An 18,981-nucleotide genomic window follows, 5' to 3' on the forward strand; every position below is an offset into this window, starting at 1 on the left:
GTACCTGGTCTCTCAGAGTGAATCGGCCCATCTGGGGGTAGTCCTCGAACCTCTCCACACAAACCGAGCCAGCACCGCCGGTCACCTCCATGCGCGCAATGATGCTGTCACCCTTCTTAGCGTGCGAGGGCGGCAGCTTGCTCTTCCTGTTGGTGCCCTTCTGGAGCTTGTGCAGCAGCGCGGCGAACGTCACTTCTTCAATGGCGGCGTGCACGTGCAGCACGCAGTTGAAGCCGGCAGACAGGATGCTCTTGAGCTCGAGGATGCGGATCTGCGCCTCAAAGGCCGTCACGTTGTGTACGAGACGCTTGGGCGAGCACAGCACGAAACCGGGCATGATGTCCTCCTCCTCGGCGCCACGGAGTCGCAGGCGTACTTGGTCACCGCACTGCGAAATGTTGACCTCGTCCTCCGTCTCGCCGTACACCGCAGTAGCCTCAACCGTCTGCCTGTTGGGCATCATGACGAGGGACATGCCCTTCTTGACCACGCCCGCCTCGATCTTGCCCTCGATGATGGTGCCCATATCCTTGTACTTGGCCGCGACGGGCATCATGAAGGGCGCCTTGAGCTTGCGCTCCAGCGTCTTCATGCCGTCGAGGTACTCGAGAAGCGAGGGGCCGTCATACCAGGGCGCCTTCTCCTTGGGCACCCGCGTCTTGATGCCCATGGTCTGCTGTGCCGCAATGGGCATGAACATGACGTCCGTCTTGAGGTTGTAGCCCGTGCCCTTCAGGAACTGCGCGAGCTTGGTTGTGCACTCAATGTAACGCTCGTGAGACCACTCGACGGTAGGATCGTCCATCTTGTTGATGACGACGACGAGCTTGTTAACACCCTGCGTCTTGGCCAGCATGGCGTGCTCCCTCGTCTGGCCACCACGCTCAAAGCCCGTCTCGTACTCACCCTTACGGGCAGAGATGACGAGAATACCGACATCGGCCTGCGACGCACCGCCAATCATCGAGGGAACGTACGTCTTGTGACCAGGGGCGTCGAGGATGCTGTAGCGTCTCTTCTCCGTCTCGAAGAAGCCGCGTCCCACCTCGACCGTCTTACCCTTGCTTCGCTCCTCCGCTGTCAGATCCATGACCCACGACAGGTACCAACTCTCGCGACCGAGGTCCTTGGCGTCTTTCCTGTACTTGTCCATGGTTCGCTCATCAACCATGCCTGTGGCGTACAGGATGGAACCACCCAGGGTGGACTTGCCGGCATCAACGTGGCCGATAAAGATAATGTTGACGTGCTCCTTGCCGTAGACTTCCTCCAGCGTCTCATCGTCGACGTCGGCGGACTGCTCCTTGGCGACAGCATCGGCATCACGAACGGGACCCTTGGGACCACCAGCCGTAGGGCTCGAGCGGCCAGATGAGGGGACGGGAGAGGTCTTGCCAGACTTGCTGGTCGCACCAGTCTTCTCGATGGCCTTGGCAGCGGTGGCCTTGGCGCCGGCCTCTGGCGCGGCGGTGGCGGCAGTGGTCGCAGCAGCGGCAGGCTCCCTCTTCTCCTCCTTGACTTCCTTGGGCGGCGCAGCGGCAGCACCGATAGAGAGGACCTTAGCCTTGGGCTTGGGGGCCTCACCACCGATGCTCAGGACCTTGGCACCGCCCTCCTTCTTGACCGTCGGCTGAGCAGCCGCAGGGGCGGCGGCTGGCGCATTGTCGCGCTTGGCAATAGTCGGCGCAGCTTGTTGCGGCGGCTGCTGCTGCTGCTGCTGGTTATACTGGCCGTACTGCTGCTGTCCGTAACCCTGGTTATAGGCGGGCTGGCCACCGTAGCCTCCCTGCTGTCCGTACTGCTGGTATCCCTGACCCTGACCAGGGGCGCCGCCTCCGTACTGAGGGTAGCCGCCGCCGCCGTAGCCCTGGTTGTAGTATTGCTGGTACTGAGGCACGTAGCCACCGTATTGCTGGCCGGGGTTGAAGCTCTGGGCGCCGGGCTGGAAGCTGGCGACACCGGGACGGAAAGACCCCGCATTGGGGTTGGGCTGCTGGTTAATGTTGAGCTGCTGCTGGGCCTGTTGGGAGAGGTTCTCGTCCTGCTGGGCGGCAGGATCGTCCTCCCACGAGTTGAGGTTCGACATGTTGGGGGTAGTCGTGATGTTCCGTTGATGTGTGTTGGTCTGTTGATGCGTGTTTAAACCGAGATGCGGTCTGCGGTGGGTGGCCTGTCAAGAGTGACTCGCGGAGGGGTAATCCGAAAGAGAATGTGGAAGAGCCGACAACCGGATGAGTCACAGCGATTGCTGAGTCGACGCTCGTGTTTTCGCAAGGCAGAAGCAGCGTCAAAGGAAAGATTCCAAGGCTGATATGTGTCAGGCTGTCGTTGGCAAGAGTTGGCCGTAACAATGCTCAAGTCAAGTTTTTGCGAGGAAATTTGGCAATGGTCGCCCGACCACCACCAAAGAGGTTGGCTGCTGTCTGTCGGGTACCACCTGTGACCCCACCAGGCGGGGTATGCGAGGCATCAAGTCTGGGCACGCACTGTCCTGTGTCTCATCATGCCGCATGGAGAGGCAGTGAGAGGTAAGAAATTGCGGGATGGGTGCAGCTGTCAACACTGTGTACTTGCCCCTCCATGGTTTACCTGCGGCAGCTATGGGTCACCCCGCCAGCCCACCTTCTCACCACCCTCTGCCTGCCATGCTGAGGCGCTGGACGTGCTGCCTGCAAATAATAAAGCTGCCTGCCTTCGCTAATGAACGACGACAATAAAGGTGAGGTCTGAAATATAATTCGCCGCGTAGACTTCTTCCATGCTGCAACAGCATGTCCCTTCGTCATGACACCTGGCCATCATGGACGCCCTACTCTCTCGACTTGGTTACCAAGCCCTCAATATGGCTATGCGCTCAGGTCTTGCCTTGACGTCGACTTATGCCGTCTCTCAGTGTTCTCGCCTCATGAAAAAGATTGACGACAAGACTATTCGAACTGACCTCAAGAGACTGCAGAGACAACTCAACAGTAAGATCAAGGTTGGTTCAAACTATTTCATTCCCTTCCTTCTACCGAGCTTTGGCTTATCATTGATGACATCAGGTCGTATCGCCAGCTATCGATCTGATTGAGTTCAAGTCAGGCAGAGGAAACGCCTTCCTTGAATCTGCCGTGCCTATTGCCAGAGCCCTGCATGTCGCCATTACTTCGCTCAACAAAGAACTTGATGAAGTTGCCCTCACCATCGAACAATCGCCATGCGCCTCCCCTCCGGAACAGGTGGTTATCCAGCTTGGCCGAATAATTGCAGACATGAAAGACCTCTTGGCTCGTATTGACCATGACATTCCCCTCCTACACATGGCTATTACCGCGTCCGGCGAGAGCCTCACGTCAACTTTATCACCGGGTGTATCGCCCTCGAGGTTGCTACAAGCTAGCACTCTACTCAACTTTGGCGACACGCAGTATGCCTACAACCCCACAAGACCGGTTCAGATCGGGCCCTGTTTTACGTTCTCACTCTACATGCTCTTTTTAGGCCATGCCGACCAGTCTACAAAGCCCCCGACTACTGTGCCCTATACACCCGATCTGTCCAGAAACGGGTCGCAAAAGCGAGAACCATATGGTATAGAAGAGGGTGACAGGAAGCCCCTATGGCAAGAAGTTCTTCACAAGGCCCGGGTTCGTCTGTGCCGTACGCCCTTTGACCACGTATTTGATGGCAGGGTTGGGTATCGTCCTCAGTTAAAGCCCCCGGAACATGGTCCTGCGGGTGCTCATGTTTCGTCACCACTAACAAATCCGCCTAGCACACCTGTCGAGTACGCCTACCATATGGAAATTATTGAGGACCTCGATGATGGGCGTCTGCATGGTGATGATCACGTCCAAGACTGCCCGTTCGATGGCATTGCCCGCGCTGGGATTCGGGAATCGATCCCCCTCTTTCAATTATCGAAAATCTTCTACGCTGACACAGGGCGCATTTTGAATATTGGCCAGGACTCCGAGGAAAACAATCCGGTTCTACTTTTGAAGCGAGATGTATCCACACGGCCCACAGCGAGCACAAGCGATGCCGTTGTACAGTCGCCGTGTTCCACAGAAGAAGCCTCTCCCGATTGCGAATATTTACAACAAGACGTCGACCAGCAGATCCAAGAAGAAAGTCTTTGTATTGGGGAAACCCTGAGCTCAGATATAAAGGCTGATGATACTGACTGCGAAGAGCCACACAGTGTCTGGTCTTTCCCACCTCATCTCGATCCGGAATGGTTGGCATTCGAGGTATTTGCAGCTGATTTTGATGACCATGACACTGGTGAGAGCAGCGAACATAGCAGTGTCAACAACGACTGTAGGCCGAAGCCAACTACAGCCACCAATGACGACCCCCTTGTCGACAACAGAATGCTTGAACAGCTTCAAAGTTTGTCATTGAACGCACCGCATCTCACTGCATGCGAGCCTACTGCACAGACATCTGCGCCACGTGCACGGAGTTTTGCGGCACGTTCCCCCTTCGGTGCCATTGCAACATCCATCTCGCTCATGGAGATGCTCATCCGATTGGCGAGCTTGCAAGAGTTCCAGCAGGCTTCGCATCTCTCCATTGACGACCACGTCTTAGCCTTTTTTCTGGAGGAAACATCAACAACGGGACTTGATCGCGAGCATCGGTGGAAGGCACGAAATAAAGCGCGGAGGCACATTGGCTTTGATCCCTACACTGACACCCCTACGAAGTTATGAACATAATGAGACGATATGTACCGCTCTGCTACGAGCATAAGTCACCCACACCGCGCGCTGTTTGTTTAACTATGTTTTTGGGCATTTCGTTCTGGAGGTCTATTCGTGCGTGAGCATGTCGCTGATATACAAGCAAACTTTTCGATTCCCTTGCTTCCGTGGTCAACGCCTACCTAGGCACTCTATTTCAGGGGCTTGGGCTGCTTCATCTCGCGGAAGAAGTCCATGACGCCCGTGAAGACGACGAGGAGGATACCACCACCAGGTCCCAACCGGAGGACCTTGGGCAGGAAACCCTTGTACAGGGCGCCAAAGCCCTCCTCCTTGGCAACAGTGGCGACGGCGGGCCACGCCCAGTTGTACTTGGGCACCTGGCCGGGGACCTTGGGGCTGTTCTGGATGCGGGACTTGACAACGTCCATGGGCGTGTTGAGGATGGTGCCGACGGTACCGCCGACGGCGCCGGACAGCAGGTCGTTCCTGACCTTTGAGCTCTGCGTCTCGGCGGCAGGGAGGAGCTGGCGCACCTGGAAGATGCAGCCGAAGTAGCCGGCGTTCCAGAGGACATGGCGCCACATGGTGCTCTCGAGACCGTTGTAGAGGGCCAGGATGCCCTCGGCGCGGACCGTCTTGGAGACGCAGTCGAGCATGCCCGTATACTTGCCGGCCGAGGCCTTGTCCTGCATGCGGATCTTGATGAGCTCGAAGGGGACGACGACGACGGCTTCGGTAGCACCGGCGGAGGCACCCGTGAGGATGGAGAGCGACTGGTTCATCTTGTCGGCGCCGAACGCCTTGCGGTAGACCTTGCCCCACTCGTCGTTGGCGGCGAACTTGGTCGCACGCTTAGGAGCCTCCATGAGGATAGGAGCCGAGATGCCGCGGTACAGGCGAGAGAAGCTGAAGAGAAAAGAGAACATCTGTAAGCTGGGAGAATGATTAAGCGGAGCGACAGGGGGGTTGCGTACCCCTCGTTGCGCACGATCTTGCGGAAGCAGTCGACCATGCCATTGTAGTGGTCAGCGCCAGCGGTGGGCACGCCGGTCTGAAGCTGGCTGTGAAACACGTGTGTGTGAGCGGTCGGTCGGCCGGGGACGGTGGCGGCGAGGTTCCTTACACTCTCGTCTTGACAACGTCAAGAGGGTACCTGTGTTGTTGTGAGCACGCGACCAAACCACAACGCCGGCACAGCAAACAAGATGGCGACGACTTACATCATCAGAATCTATGAATTCCGGTCTACATGTCAGTAAGAGTCCACCTTCCTGGATGGCTGGGTGGGACGGACCTCCGAGACGCCAGCAACGGCGCCTGTCGCATGTTATTAGCTGGAGCTCCGACATCGCGACGAGCCATCGGGCAAAGGCATGGGGTGACGTACCTGCGGCGAACTGGTAGACGAAGGGGAGGGGCGTTTCCTGCGACATTGTGGCGAACGGGTCTTCTCTCTTCTGTCGTCAGGTCCTGGCACTTCCTCGTCAATTCTCGGCAGAGACTCACCGAAAGTTTGTCGCGAAGATGGGGGGGGGGGTGGTCTAGAGTTGTGGAAAGCGAAAATCAATGGGCAAGGCCGATTGATGTCTAGCGGGAATTTCGACGGTAGCCGTCCCGAGGGATCCTTATCGGTTTGTTTCGGCATGGGGCAGTGGCCTTATCTGGGCGGTAACCCCACGGGTCTGTCCTCGCGCTGGGCCACTAGTGCTGCGACCCTGGTTGCAGCTCTCGGTGGGCAAGCTCCAAGCTCGGTGGGGACCTGGATTTCGGTGAGGGCGGCGTGTTCGGTGGGGGATGCCTTCGTCACCAAGTACTATGTCCCATGTTCTCTCGGTCCGTTGACCTCAACTGGCATTATATTCGAGTTTGACATTCATGTTATCGCACCAACGCAATCCCTTGGCTAGAAGACAATCGTCGGCATGGCCCGAAGCGAAGTGATCCGGATTTTGCGGTTGACCAGATCAGATGGACATTTGGCACCGTAGCGACTTCACATCTGCTTTTGACCAACTACGAAGCTGTCAACAAATGGTTTGTTTCGTGTTGAAGGCTAGTAACATCGAAAAAATCACAGAAGATGACGGATCACGACCAAAGACAAGTCAGCGTCAAGCCCTACATGTATGCTGGTATGCTGAGCGATCAGTTAAAATACTACATGATGACTTCATATATTCACCTCTTCATTTTCCTTCTATCTCGCAGCTCTCATAGAGGAGGCATTATACAGACGAAAACTTGTCAAGGCCCCTTCGAAAGACATAAGTGGAAAGTCAACGATGTCAGATGGCTTGAAATAGGAGCCAATTCATGGCGTAGGAAATGAAGCTCAAGTCGAGAGCCCAAGATATCGTCTGGCTGGCACCAACAAGGGAATGAGCTCAAAGATTGTGGGGACTGTTTGCGACAGGAAACAAGGTTAAGCCACATGTTGGGCTCGCTGCGATGCACATCATCGGACGGCCCACGCGAGAGGCCGCATATCGTGCTTCTCCCTGTGGTTGGACCAGGCGGGACTAACCAGGAGCATGGACAAGGCACGCATGGCGGGGGGAGCTCCAACAACCCGCACACGCAGACCGGTCGAGTCATCTCAGCATCCAAGCAACTTTCAGGGACAATTTGACACTTTGCATCGAGATACCCAGGTATGCGCAATTCACTTGAAGGGCGCAGCATGAGCAAGATGCCCTTTAACACGAGTCAGCAGTCACGGGTCAGCTCCCACACATACTATGCGCAGGTGTTTCCAACGGCTTCGGCGCTTCTCGTCAAGGTTGGAGGCAATTTGGGTTGACTGATGGAGCAAAGGATGTGCGCCTGCGACTCCAGCACACGCTCAACATAGGGCCGTCGATTGGCAGGATGCTCAGAGGCGGACCAAAGTTCCCGGCAGTCCTGAGGTACTGGCGGCGCCCCATGTGCCCTTTTGGGGCTCAAGCTGGCGAGCTAGCAGGGTGGATACGTGCGTCCCCCGTCCCGTGTATGTCACTGGCGCGGGGCGCTGCGGGCTTCCTGACGCGCACAAGTGACGAGAGCTTCACAGGCACCTCTGTGAAATGTGGGTGTATCCGACCTCTCCCGTTCTCATCTCCTCGAAAACGTCGCCGCAACCCTAAACATCGCCTACCCTTGCCCGGGCCGACTATCCTACCATCGCAAACTCTTCGCTGTTTGACCTACATTCTACGGTGTCAGCCTACCTCCTAAACGCGTCTCGCCCTCCAACACCCCCACCCTAAAGTGGTACCTGTCCTTGAACCTCCTGGACGTTCAGGTGGCAACCCTATCAGCTTTTTCACCATTTCAACCTCTCGTCAAAACCAACCCAACCGAATCCAGCGCCATCTGCCAGAAAAGAATTGCAAAGCGCCCTCCTACGACCCCGGAACTCCTTCGAGCGCTCGTTCTTGCACCTTTAAATACGCCGCGGTCCTTCGAGAACCACAGCGAGGTGCAATCGCAAGCGCAAGAAGAGTCCTTCTCCAACACTACCACTGCCCATGAGTCATCTACTCTGGAAGCACTACTGGGAACACGATGTCGACAAGTTTCGGCGTCTGCTGGCACCAGCCGGTTACAGCACCCAGTTACCGAGCAGAAGCCCAGTGGTAGCGGCCAGTGGTTCTTGGGGGAACAGTCCCGGCTCGCACGCTGCTGGCACGTCCCCCAAGGCTACCAAGTCCCGCAAACCCTCTGGCTTTGGTCTCAACCTCGGCGGCGCCAGAGGTTCTGCCGGGGCGGCACTGGGAAAGGCCGAAGTCAACAGTCGCGACCACGCCGGCCTCACCCTCCTTTTGCGCGCCGCGTCATCCACCGATCCCGATGCCATCCTCTACGTCAGCGCCCTTCTCGACCACCCGGCTATCGATCTTCACGCTCAGGATCTTGAGAGTGGCTGGAATGCCCTCCACAGAGCCCTGTATGCCGGCAACATCTCCATCGCTCGCCTGCTGCTCGACAAGGAAAGGAGAATCCTGACCGAACAGACTGCTGGAAATGCCGTGGCGAAGGTTGGCCAGCTTATCAAGACGAAGGACAACGAAGGAAACAGCCCATTCGACGTGTACAACTCTACTATTGGTACGCGCAATATCAAGGAGCCTGGGAACTCGAAAAACGAAGGCGAGGCCCACGACAGCGATTCAAACTCAGACGACGATGACAACCTTGCAATGTCCGTCTCTACCCTTGAAGCTGCGACAGAGGGCGAGGAGATCTTCATGTTTGGAAGTAACAAGAACCTTTCGCTCGGAGTTGGCGACGAAGATGATAGGCAGTTTCCCGAGAGGGTCATCCTGAAACGACCCGATCACCTTCTCCAGCGGTTCTATGGCGAATACCTCGAGATGGTCAAAGATGATCCGTCGGCGATCTCTCCGTCTTCTCGGGATGACCCTCCGGCTCTTGACCAGATTCCGGCCCTCACCAAGAATCGGCCCATGTATATCCAAGACGCTGTTCTTGCCAAGTTCCATACAGCCATCCTTACCACTGATTCCGTTTCCAACATGTATGTTTGCGGCGTTGGGCGCAGCGGCAGGCTGGGTCTCGGCGATGAAAACACGCAGTTTCGCTTCCTTCCCGTCCAAGGTAGTCTGGCCGACAAGAAGGTGACCCAGGTTGCTTTGGGCCAGAACCACACCATGGCTGTGACCGACGGCGGGGAGCTCTGGACCTGGGGATCCAACGTCAATTCTCAGCTCGGTTATTCTCTACCGCCTGCCCGGCAGGACAGGGAGCCGATGAGTGTCATTCCTCGACAAGTCTTCGGTCCTCTCAAGAAGGAGGTCATTTTGGGTGTTGCTGCCTCGGCTGTTCACTCAGTCGCGCACACGGCAACCTCACTTTTCTGTTGGGGCAAAAACCTGGGCCAGCTGGCGCTCATGGACGCCGACTCTAGATCCCTCGAAGTGCAAGTTGCGCCGCGAAAAGTAGCAGTCTCTCTATTCTCCTCTAATATAGTTGCTGTTTCTGCCATCGACAAGGCCACGACAATCCTACTGGAAGACGGCACCGTGTGCGTATTCACTAGCTACGGATACAACTTTGTCAAATTCCCGATCCCGGATGTCTTCGCGAACCAGCAATTTACGCCTCGGTCCATGTCTAGTCGGTATGACATGTCGAGGAACTCAATCAAAGCGATCACTTCAGGAGGAGATTCTATCGCTGCCCTGACAACGAGAGGCGACGTTTTCACTGTTGCGCTGAACCAAAGAGCAGAGGCAGCCCCTCAAGCGGCCTCGACGACGAATCCTGCGAAGATCAAGGGCGCCCTCACAGCTCCTCAGTGCATCTGGAACGCGCGGAAAGACGGCGCCAGGTCAATTGGCGTCGGCGAACATGGTTCTGTCATCATCTGCACGGATTCTGGTGCCGTCTGGCGCCGCATCAAACGCATGAAGGCCAAAGACACCAGGCTATCAGGACCATCAGGCAACAAGCGCAACGACTACAAGTTCCAGCGAGTCCCCAGCGTCACCAATGCTATCGCTGTCCGAAGCTCTCCGTTTGGCGCCTTTGCGGCCATTCGCAAGGACTGTGATGTTATGAGAGAGCAGATCAGTATCGACGGGCAGACATTGTGGGCGAACATATCGCCGTTGTCAGCGCTCAGGAGTTTCCAGGCATCTGAACCTCTTCACGGCCACAAGAATAGCTCGACGTTGGGAGATCCTGAGATCTGGAGGGAGCGACTGGGGGATCTTCCTTATGAGCTCCTTCAATCTTCGAACCTCAATGCCGACCTGGAGAAGCACCTGCACTTCACATCGCCTCAGCACTCAGGGCTCGACGTACTCATCTGCACCTCAACAACTCCCGAGATCAAGGTTCCCATCCACGGATGGCTCATCTCGGTGCGGAGCAGTGTCGTGCGAGGCGCATTGGCTGAGTATCGCGCCCATGGCCGATATGAAATGCCGGAAACTCTACTGATAGAAGAGCATCAAGGAAAAGCCTTGATCATCTTCCAGTCGCTTGATCTTCTCTCTATCATCAACCTTATTGTTTACTGCTACGACGATGTTGTTGTTCCTGCATGGAACTTTACGCGCCAATCATCGCAGGCACCTCGGTACCGCCAGATCAGGAACGAACTCATGAAACTCGCCACCAAGCTTCACATGGCGAAACTCGAGGTTGCTGTGCGTCTTCAAACGAGCACCGAGCGATCTTTGGATCAAGATATGAAAAGCGCCATCCGAGACGTAGAGTTTTTCGATGATGCTGATGCCATGGTCGAGCTGGAAGACGACGAAGTACGTGTACACAGCCAGCTCCTCCGTCAACGCTGTGCCTTCTTTGAGGGGCTGTTCCACGGTCGATCAGGGGGCATGTGGCTAGCAGGCCGGCAGCATGTCCTTGAGGAAGAGGATCTTATTCGAGTAGATCTTGAGCACGCCGACCCCGAAGCGTTCCAATATGTACTTCGACACCTTTATGCCGATGTAGGGCTCGAGCTCTTCAACGATGTCATCTCTTCTGATCTCGACGAGTTCTCGGACCTTGTGGTGCGGGTCATGAGCATCGCCAACGAACTGATGTTGGACAGGCTTTCGCAAATCTGTCAGCACATTATTGGACACTTCGTCAACACAAGGAACATCGGCTTGCTGTTGAATGAGATCAGTCCCTGCTCCGTCACTGAGTTCAAAGATGCTGGGCTGGAATACGTTTGCCTTCAGATGGAGACCATGCTGGAGAATCACTTCCTGGATAACCTGGACGAAGAACTGCTGAGTGAACTGGACGACGTCGTCCGCCAGAACCAATTGGCACGGTATCCAATTGCTCGTGGTGGGCGGGCTGAAAGACTACTGTATGAGCTCTATCCCGAGCTGACGCTTGATATCGAGGAGGAGCGTATCATACGAGTCAAGGAGATGGCATTCAAAGCTGCCACAGATGACCGAAAGACTTCGGTCCCGTACCGCACCCGATTCGGCAGCGTTGAAGATGTGTCAGGAATTTCCCCCATCCAGGGCATCGAAAAGACGAGACGCAAGTCCAAGGTCAATCGGAACGAACCTTTCAGTCCTATGCTTCGCCCGAAGGATTCGCACGCTGATCTCATGTTCGATATGGATGAGGAAGCACCTCCTATCAGTGCAAGTCCGCTGCGGTCTCCGGGACAAAAACTCCCCAATGCTCAACCTTCTCTCTCCAAAGGAAGGGTTGATGAGAGCACCAAGGCCTCCCCTCAGCCCAACTCATTGAACATAGCCGAATCGGCACGGTCTCCGGGCTCTGTATCTCCTCTAGCCGGTCCAACGCAGTCGCCATTTACTCCGAAAACACCAAGAGGAGCGGGCAAGGACAAAACTCTGGCATCGAACAGTCCCTGGGGCGCAACACCTCTGTCGACCTCCAAGCTAGACCTGCGCGAGGTCATGACGGCTACGCCACCAAAGTCGGCTCTCTCGGCAAGCTTGGCCGCGCAGAACACCAAGGAATCGTCGCCTCGAGCTTCTCAGCCCAGGATGTCCCAGAAAGAGAGGAAGAAGCAGCAGCAAGCGCAGGCTGCTGTGCAAGCCGCCCAGGAACTTGAAGCTCGTCATCCTAAGGCTGCCTGGGAACCCGAGACTTCTGCGAACAAATTGGCGCCATGGAAAGCTGTCGAATCGGGTCCCAAGGCGTCACTCAAGGATACGCTGGCATCAAGCTCGGCGGCCAAGCCCACCCCTCCAGCCGCTGTGCCCAAGGCGAAGCCGCTCGTTGCCGCTGAAACTGCTCCCTCAAAGTCGATTCGGCGCACCGCGTCTCCGGACACGCGTTTCTCAGGACAGAGCCGCAAGAACAGCTCACCGGCTGTGCCGACGGCATCTACAGCACGAGACTCACCGAAACCATTGGTGCCACATTCCAAGTCATACATGACGCCGGCACGCAAGACCGAGTCGTACCTTGGGTTGGGTATGGAGGACATTATCGTGCAGCAGAGGCTTGAGCAGGAAGCGGTCCGCGAGGCCGTGGCCAAGCGGTCAATGCAAGAAATTCAGCAGGAGCAGGAATTTCAGCAATGGTGGGATCTGGAGAGCCGGCGGATCCAGATGGAAGAGGAGGCACGGCAGTCACCGAGAAACGCGGCATCAGGCGGGAAAGACAAAGACAAGGCCACGCGGGGTGGCAAACGGGGGCGCCGGGGTCGCGGCGGCAAAAGCGGAGGCGAGGGCCATGCTGATCAGGGCCAAGGAGGAGCGGGTGATAGCACAACTGCACCCAGGGCGGGTGGTGCGTCGAGCAAAAGTAGAGGCAGAGGGAGCCGTGGGCGGGGCGGCAAGTCAACCACGACGAGCGCATAGCCCGGGATGTGCAGATCGGAGGCTTAGAGAAGATGGCTGGGTATGAGACCCGCAGTACATCATTGTTGCATTCCGTCCAGAACGGCTGCAACGTCGGAGTTTTCAACGGGGGAGCTCTCTACCTGCATCTGAAATACCACTTATAGACTATCGAACGACTTGAGGCATTGGCTGTCAGTCGTAGAGGAGAGCCAGGGGCTACTTCTCTGATTGATTATTCGAATTCATCTTGTCCGAATCAAGTCATGCCATGTCCAGCAAGACAGAATACCGTACATGTGTGTTGAACCCAGACAGTTGCCAGATTACTATATCCAAGGGAATCGTGCTGAGCCATGTCTTCTGCCTCTGGCTGCTGGAACAAGACAGTAAAGCGTGACAAGGAGCGAGGCCAACGACAAAAGTGCCGCCATGGTCGACAATGGGCACGGATGAAGGCTTCGAAAGTTTGACCTGCCTCGCCCTACAAGGTAAGCACCTCTCTGGTCATCTGGTAACCCTAGGGGCCCTGATGGGTCTCTCCGTGCTGATGTCTTATCACTGCACCGTACCCTGATGACTCCTCCGATCGCGGGATTCTGGACAGCCGCTGAATGCAAGTGAGCCGAACCAATCGCAAGCTTGGCGGGAGACGAGGTGGTTGGTTGTCACGGACTCGAGGATAGGACTTGATAGGACTGTCGATCGCGATAGCACATCACAGTTGCAGCACGGCTAGGGAATGGGTGGATGGGTGGGTGGACAGCCACAATGGCAGAGTGCCTGGCCCAATGTAGTTTGGCATCTTGTCAAGGATGGCTTGGTGCGTAGGTTGGCCTCACTCAAGATGCAGGATGATGGCAATTTATCGAGTTGTCGAGGATAGCGCCCCATCTATCTAAGGTGCCCTGCATGAATGCAGTTGGTTCGTCTCGGGAAGGGGGGTAAAAGAGGAGTCACCGGGTCCGTATCGGGGGGCCTGTGGATGGCTGGGCCATGGCGGCGCCTGTCGAAGCTGTCGCTTGGTTGTGTCGTCGACGTGAGGGAGGAGATATGGGAACGGCCAGATGTCTCAGCTTGCAAGGGCACGCAGGCCTAGGGGCAGGCAGACCGAAGGGCAGGCAGCTAGACACGGCAGGCAGCCTCAGCAGCAGCCTAGGTGGCTTTGGCAGCCTGAACCACACCCTGGGGAATGGTGCCATCCGCACACCTCAATGGATGGTGGATGGAAGGCGGGCAGGCGGGACAGAGGATGAGAGGCTAGGTACCTGTGGAGCTTCCTTCATTTCCCCACTTCCACTTGGCCACCCCCCAGTCACCATCCGTGGTACCTACCTACCGACCCAGGTAGGAGAGCAGGAGACGTACATGTACTGCGTGGAAGTTCCCTGTGGGGGAAACTCCAGCGCTTGTGATGACGGAAACTGCGCGCTGCACTGCGCACGAGGCGCCCAGCGGTCGGTCCCCCCCAGGGCCCAGGAAGGGTCAAGCCATCTTGCCTAGCACCTCATCCGCCGTCTCTCCATTGCCGCGATCAACACGACCCCCGTCTTTATCCTGACCTCTCGCTGTCTCCTCGTCCCTCCGTCTTCAAGGTGCCCATTGCTCTTCTTCTCGCCCTTTGTTCGACCAAACCTTTGATCATACTCTCATCTTCACCTGCCGGCGCCCTGTTGACCTCCGAAGCCAAAATCACCCCGCCCCCCCCCCCCATCGAGTCCACCCATATTTAATTACCTATACCTTATCTACTGCTACTTATCTTCCTCCGAGGCTTGACCTGGGCGTGACTCTCGGCTCCAGGCTAACGACTCCCTGAGCCCCAGCACCTGTACCTTACCTAAGGACCCTGTACACCGCTTGAATGCGTGTGACTCGATGACGGCACCCGCCTTTGGGCACATCACGAGGCTTCTGTCAACCCTTCAACAGATGACTTTCATCGAGCTCGCCCAGATCAAGCACTGAGAACCGATCCTTCCGACTCAACCTCCGTTACCTACTGCTGTCGCCACGACTCGCCCTTGTCATCGGCACCACCTGCAACCGACCCGTGCGCCTCCGTTATCCTTATCGTCCATCATCTGCACTCCTCCGCTTCTGGGTTACCACACCCGCCTCTCGCAACCCATCATCGGCTCCCTCGTCCTCCGCAACGAATCGATCGAATCGCAATCTCCAGTCTGCGTGTTCCATGGCTGCTCTCTGAACGCCCCCTTCAGCACCACAGACCGGCCGGACGACGTTCTCACGGGGAACATCATAAAGACACACCCCCGACCTAGCTTCGCAAACCGCACTCTTCAGCCATTGTGTGAGGATGGAAGAGCATGTTCCTAGGCATTCGGAGATTGATCTTGAGAATACCCCCCTGAATCCGGACCGAGCCTAACCCTGTACCCGCTCACCCCCTTGCGGGCCCGGTCACCGATATCTAGCCATGCACCAGCAGACAAGGCCGTCCCCTCGCCTCACCTCGCCCGCTTCCTCGCCTCAGACAAATCCTGCACGCACAAACAACCCGAGAGAACCAGCCATGGCCGCCCGTCCGAGGGCTGGCTCGGCAGCCTCTGGCCGCGGGTACGAGCCGCCCGCATCACCCGCCGTCGATACAGCCCCGGGGTTGGGACCGACTGCAGAGTCATTCAAGAAACTCGACCAAATCATACAGGTAGCTAGCTACCTCACATTGGCAGGAAACTGTGGCAAGGTACTGACGCTGCTAGAACTTCCACACCAAGGCAGCCTCGGTGATCACCGAGTCCCGCATGAATCTCAAGTCCGTCTCTGCGACCAAGGGCTCCGGCAGCAAGAAGATCAATAAATGGGTATGTACACCCAGCCCGCGCTCTTCCCCTCGATCACCGGGCTATGCGTTGACTGTGTGGCCTGCTCTAGTTCCAACTTGATACGGAAGACTTCGAAGACTTTAAGGAAGACCTTCGAATATGGAGGACCTGCAGCGCCCTCGACAACAGACCGCCCCCGCTGATCATCGAAACCTACCTCGACACATCGCGCTTGACGTCTAGCCAGAGTCTCGTCATCGTCGATGAAAATGGAAAGAGATGGGACGTCATGGAGGCTCTCAACTCGTCTGGTTCAAGCGACGACAACCCCAACCGCGTCATGCGCCGAAATACGGACGTCGTGCTGGAGCGATGGCGCATCGAGCTTAAGGTCAATTCCGCTACGGGCCTCGACGAATTCGGTCCCATTCTACCCACCATCTACAAGAAGATCATTGTCTTCTTCCGCTCCCTTTATGTCACGGCACGGGTTCTTCCTGCGTGGAAGACGTCTCAGCAGGCGCTGAACAAGAGTGTTCACCCTGCATTGGAGCCGAGATGTCGCATTCTGGCCGGAGACCCAAGCGCTCGCGGGATCGATCGCCTGAGGCACCCGTTACATGATGGCCATGGCGAAGTCGTGACTGATTATCTATTCGCCGACCTTGAAGTGCCAGTTGGCCGCCTCGTCGCATCGGTTACCTACCGCAACGAAAGTAGCTTTCGCATTGATGATGCAGAGTCTCTGCTCAGCTCGCGATTCATGGGCGTGGACGAGAATTTCTTCAAGCCCTCCATGCCGCAGCGCACGCATACCCGACGCGATGATGTCGAAATCGGCTCCCTGCCATCCCACTCGCGCGGCACGGGACTCTCTGAGCTGCGCCAAACCTACGGCAGCCTGTCCACGTTTCATGGCGAAGGAGCCTTGGGTACGAGCCCGATGTCTGCCTTGAAGGCAGTGAGGCCCCCGGGGTCCGACACGAGCTCGCCGCCGGGTTCCAGGCCCGCCAGCTTCCAGCCGAATCCGCCCAACTCGCTGCCTGTGCGACCGACTATGCGAGGGTTCACCGGAGGCGGTGTTAGGCGCCCGTCTGTATCTTTCCAGCCTTTCAAGGCCGGCTCCCTCTCTGGCTCACCAATTCCACGGACACTGGATTCTGAATCGCCAGCCTCACCAAGCTCAGCTTCTCGCCTGGCCGCTGCACTGTCACAACCGAGGAATCGGACGTCACTTACGGCCGGTATGCCTGCCTCGCTACGCGGCGGTCCCCCCTCCGGAGATACCCTGGTAGGCTCGCCGCGACCGGTGTCCACGAGTCGGTACAGCAGCAGCTTCACGCACACGCACCGAAAGGGGAGGCTTTCATTTGGCGGACAGAGCAAGGCTGGCGACGATGAACAGGGCAGCAGTGGACGAGGCAGCCTATCCTCGTCCGCAGCGCAACCTGGATCAGGCCTTCTCGCCGAGGTCGGCGGCAACGCTAGTTCAGGTTCCTTGCAGACGGACGACGACCAAATTTCCGACTTTCTCAAAGCCTTGGACAGTAAGAAGACGCTCAAGAGCTTTGAGCCAGCCAAGCGGGGGGAGTCGGCCACGAATAGGACCGTGGCCCAGCTGTCCAAGTTTCACGCCATGAGGGACTCGAACAATGCGCTGACGGATTCAATGACCTCGTCCCTTCAGATGCAGCGGTCCTCCAGTTCCTCAAGCCGGCAGCTTTCCAACGTGCCAAGCATGATGGCGCCGGCCTCTGTGTCCCTCTCCTCTTCGCCCGGCAAACCGCTTTCGCCTCACACTCCTCACACGCCTGCCGTGCCGTCGCGACTCAGCGAGAACTCGGTCATTCGATATGGCTCAAGCAGGAGTGCGCGAGCCAACGCGCCGCCGACGAGCGCAGCGGAGCTCGCCAGGGAGGACACGGTGACACAGGATGGAACGACAGCGATCGATATTCCCATCTCCCCCCGGCTCGGGACGCACCAGCGCAGATCCAGCTCTGTGGCGCAAAAGAACCGCGTCATGGCAGACGAGGACGATGGCGATGCTGCCTTTGGAGGCAACAGAAGCATCAGCCTGGGGGCTGAGGATCGAGAGCCTCCAACGCTGAGTATGCTGTTGGGCCGCCATGCTGAGACGGGTGAGTCGGCCACGGCGCACGATGCTTCGTCGCTGCAACCGGCAGCTCAGATCCGGTCTGTCGGGTCTGTCGAGATGCTGAACCAGGGCTCGTCTGATGGCTCCAAGCCGCCGGGCGGGCTCATCTCGGCGCCTTCGAGCTCGCCATTCGGCAGGCGGCGATACACCGGCATGGCTTCCATGTCGCCGGCGGGCCGCGGTCAGACGCCGCCGCAGTCGTCGCGGGGGAGCTTCACGGCGTCAACGACTGGCCGTTATGGGCGCGGCGAGACAGAGAACCAAGACGACGAGCCGCTCCTCTTCGACATGTCCGAGATGGACCCGCAAGGACGCCGCAGCCTGGAAGAGGCCCGAGGCGGCGGGCAGGCTGGTCTGGGCAGCCGTGCGGAGTATGAGCCGCGCGGAGTGTCCCGCAGAGGATGGTGAAAGCCGTTCGGCGAGGTGTCGTACCGTCCTCTCTTGCCCGCGTGGCTGTTGTTGTGCGTCGCTTCGCAGAGACTGTGCGAACCGCGCGTCTGGTGGCAGGGCCGATCCATTGCACCAAAATGTTTCCAGGATGAGGGACTGTCGCGGTCGGCGTCGGCAGGGAGTTTGATCTACGTGTATGCGCACTCACATAGCGGCGTGCCTCGGGGGTGTTTTTATTTTGCATGTCATTCCATATCTCATGGCGGGAGACAGACATTGAGGGTTTTTTTTTTCTTCTCTCATATTTATTTTATAGGTCGTCAGGAGACGGCGACTCGGCGTCGGGCGTGGTTTGACCTGGGAGTGTGGATTGTGGACAGCGAGGGGTAAAGGGCATGCACCGGACCAGGACGGGCCGTTCGTACGGGTCTGATACGCAGCAGCACATAGAAAGAATGCATGTACGATGACAACTGCGGGAAAGGGAGAGCCAGAGAGATCCCATTCGCTACGTTTCCTCTCCCTCCTCCTCCTCTTCCTCTTCCTGAAGCAAGGAGGACGGCGTGTTGGCAGTGGCGGGACCGCGTCAGGTGTGGCGGCAGCGGAGGCGGATGTGGCGGTGCTGTGACGAATGAACCAAGCCTCCTTCCTCCCCCCCGCCG

At 57.4% G+C, this 18,981-nt stretch overlaps 5 protein-coding genes across 5 annotated transcripts; 3 read left to right on the forward strand and 2 right to left on the reverse strand.

Moving 5' to 3' along the window:
- Positions 1-64: 64 nt before the first annotated feature.
- Positions 65-2,086, reverse strand: SUP35 (translation termination factor GTPase eRF3; the record flags this gene model as incomplete). Its single annotated transcript, XM_028641685.1, has 1 exon — positions 65-2,086. A coding segment is annotated over one exon (2,022 nt), but the record flags the coding sequence as incomplete, so codon positions are not given.
- A 714-nt stretch (positions 2,087-2,800) lies between these two features.
- On the forward strand, positions 2,801-4,700 carry D7B24_007578 (uncharacterized protein; the record flags this gene model as incomplete). The annotated part of the gene is made up of 3 exons (XM_028641686.1): positions 2,801-2,980; positions 3,045-3,629; positions 4,275-4,700. 3 exons carry the CDS (start codon positions 2,801-2,803, stop codon positions 4,698-4,700), a joined length of 1,191 nt encoding a protein of 396 aa, XP_028494353.1.
- Positions 4,701-4,882: 182 nt separating this feature from the next.
- ODC2 (Mitochondrial 2-oxodicarboxylate carrier 2) lies at positions 4,883-6,127 on the reverse strand (the record flags this gene model as incomplete). The annotated part of the gene is made up of 6 exons (XM_028641687.1): positions 4,883-5,600; positions 5,669-5,755; positions 5,818-5,847; positions 5,915-5,925; positions 5,989-6,011; positions 6,082-6,127. The coding sequence occupies 6 exons, from the start codon at positions 6,125-6,127 to the stop codon at positions 4,883-4,885; spliced, it is 915 nt and encodes a 304-aa protein (XP_028494354.1).
- Positions 6,128-8,200: 2,073 nt separating this feature from the next.
- D7B24_007580 (uncharacterized protein) lies at positions 8,201-13,149 on the forward strand (the record flags this gene model as incomplete). The annotated part of the gene is made up of 2 exons (XM_028641688.1): positions 8,201-12,932; positions 13,004-13,149. The coding sequence occupies 2 exons, from the start codon at positions 8,201-8,203 to the stop codon at positions 13,147-13,149; spliced, it is 4,878 nt and encodes a 1,625-aa protein (XP_028494355.1).
- Positions 13,150-15,422: 2,273 nt separating this feature from the next.
- Positions 15,423-18,337, forward strand: ATG13 (autophagy- protein 13; the record flags this gene model as incomplete). The annotated part of the gene is made up of 3 exons (XM_028641689.1): positions 15,423-15,653; positions 15,709-15,810; positions 15,881-18,337. 3 exons carry the CDS (start codon positions 15,423-15,425, stop codon positions 18,335-18,337), a joined length of 2,790 nt encoding a protein of 929 aa, XP_028494356.1.
- Between the last annotated feature and the right edge of the window lie 644 nt (positions 18,338-18,981).

Source organism: Verticillium nonalfalfae (assembly GCF_003724135.2).
Source record: "Verticillium nonalfalfae strain VnAa140/NRRL 66861 chromosome Unknown scaffold_61, whole genome shotgun sequence".
Classification (NCBI taxonomy): domain Eukaryota; kingdom Fungi; phylum Ascomycota; class Sordariomycetes; order Glomerellales; family Plectosphaerellaceae; genus Verticillium; species Verticillium nonalfalfae.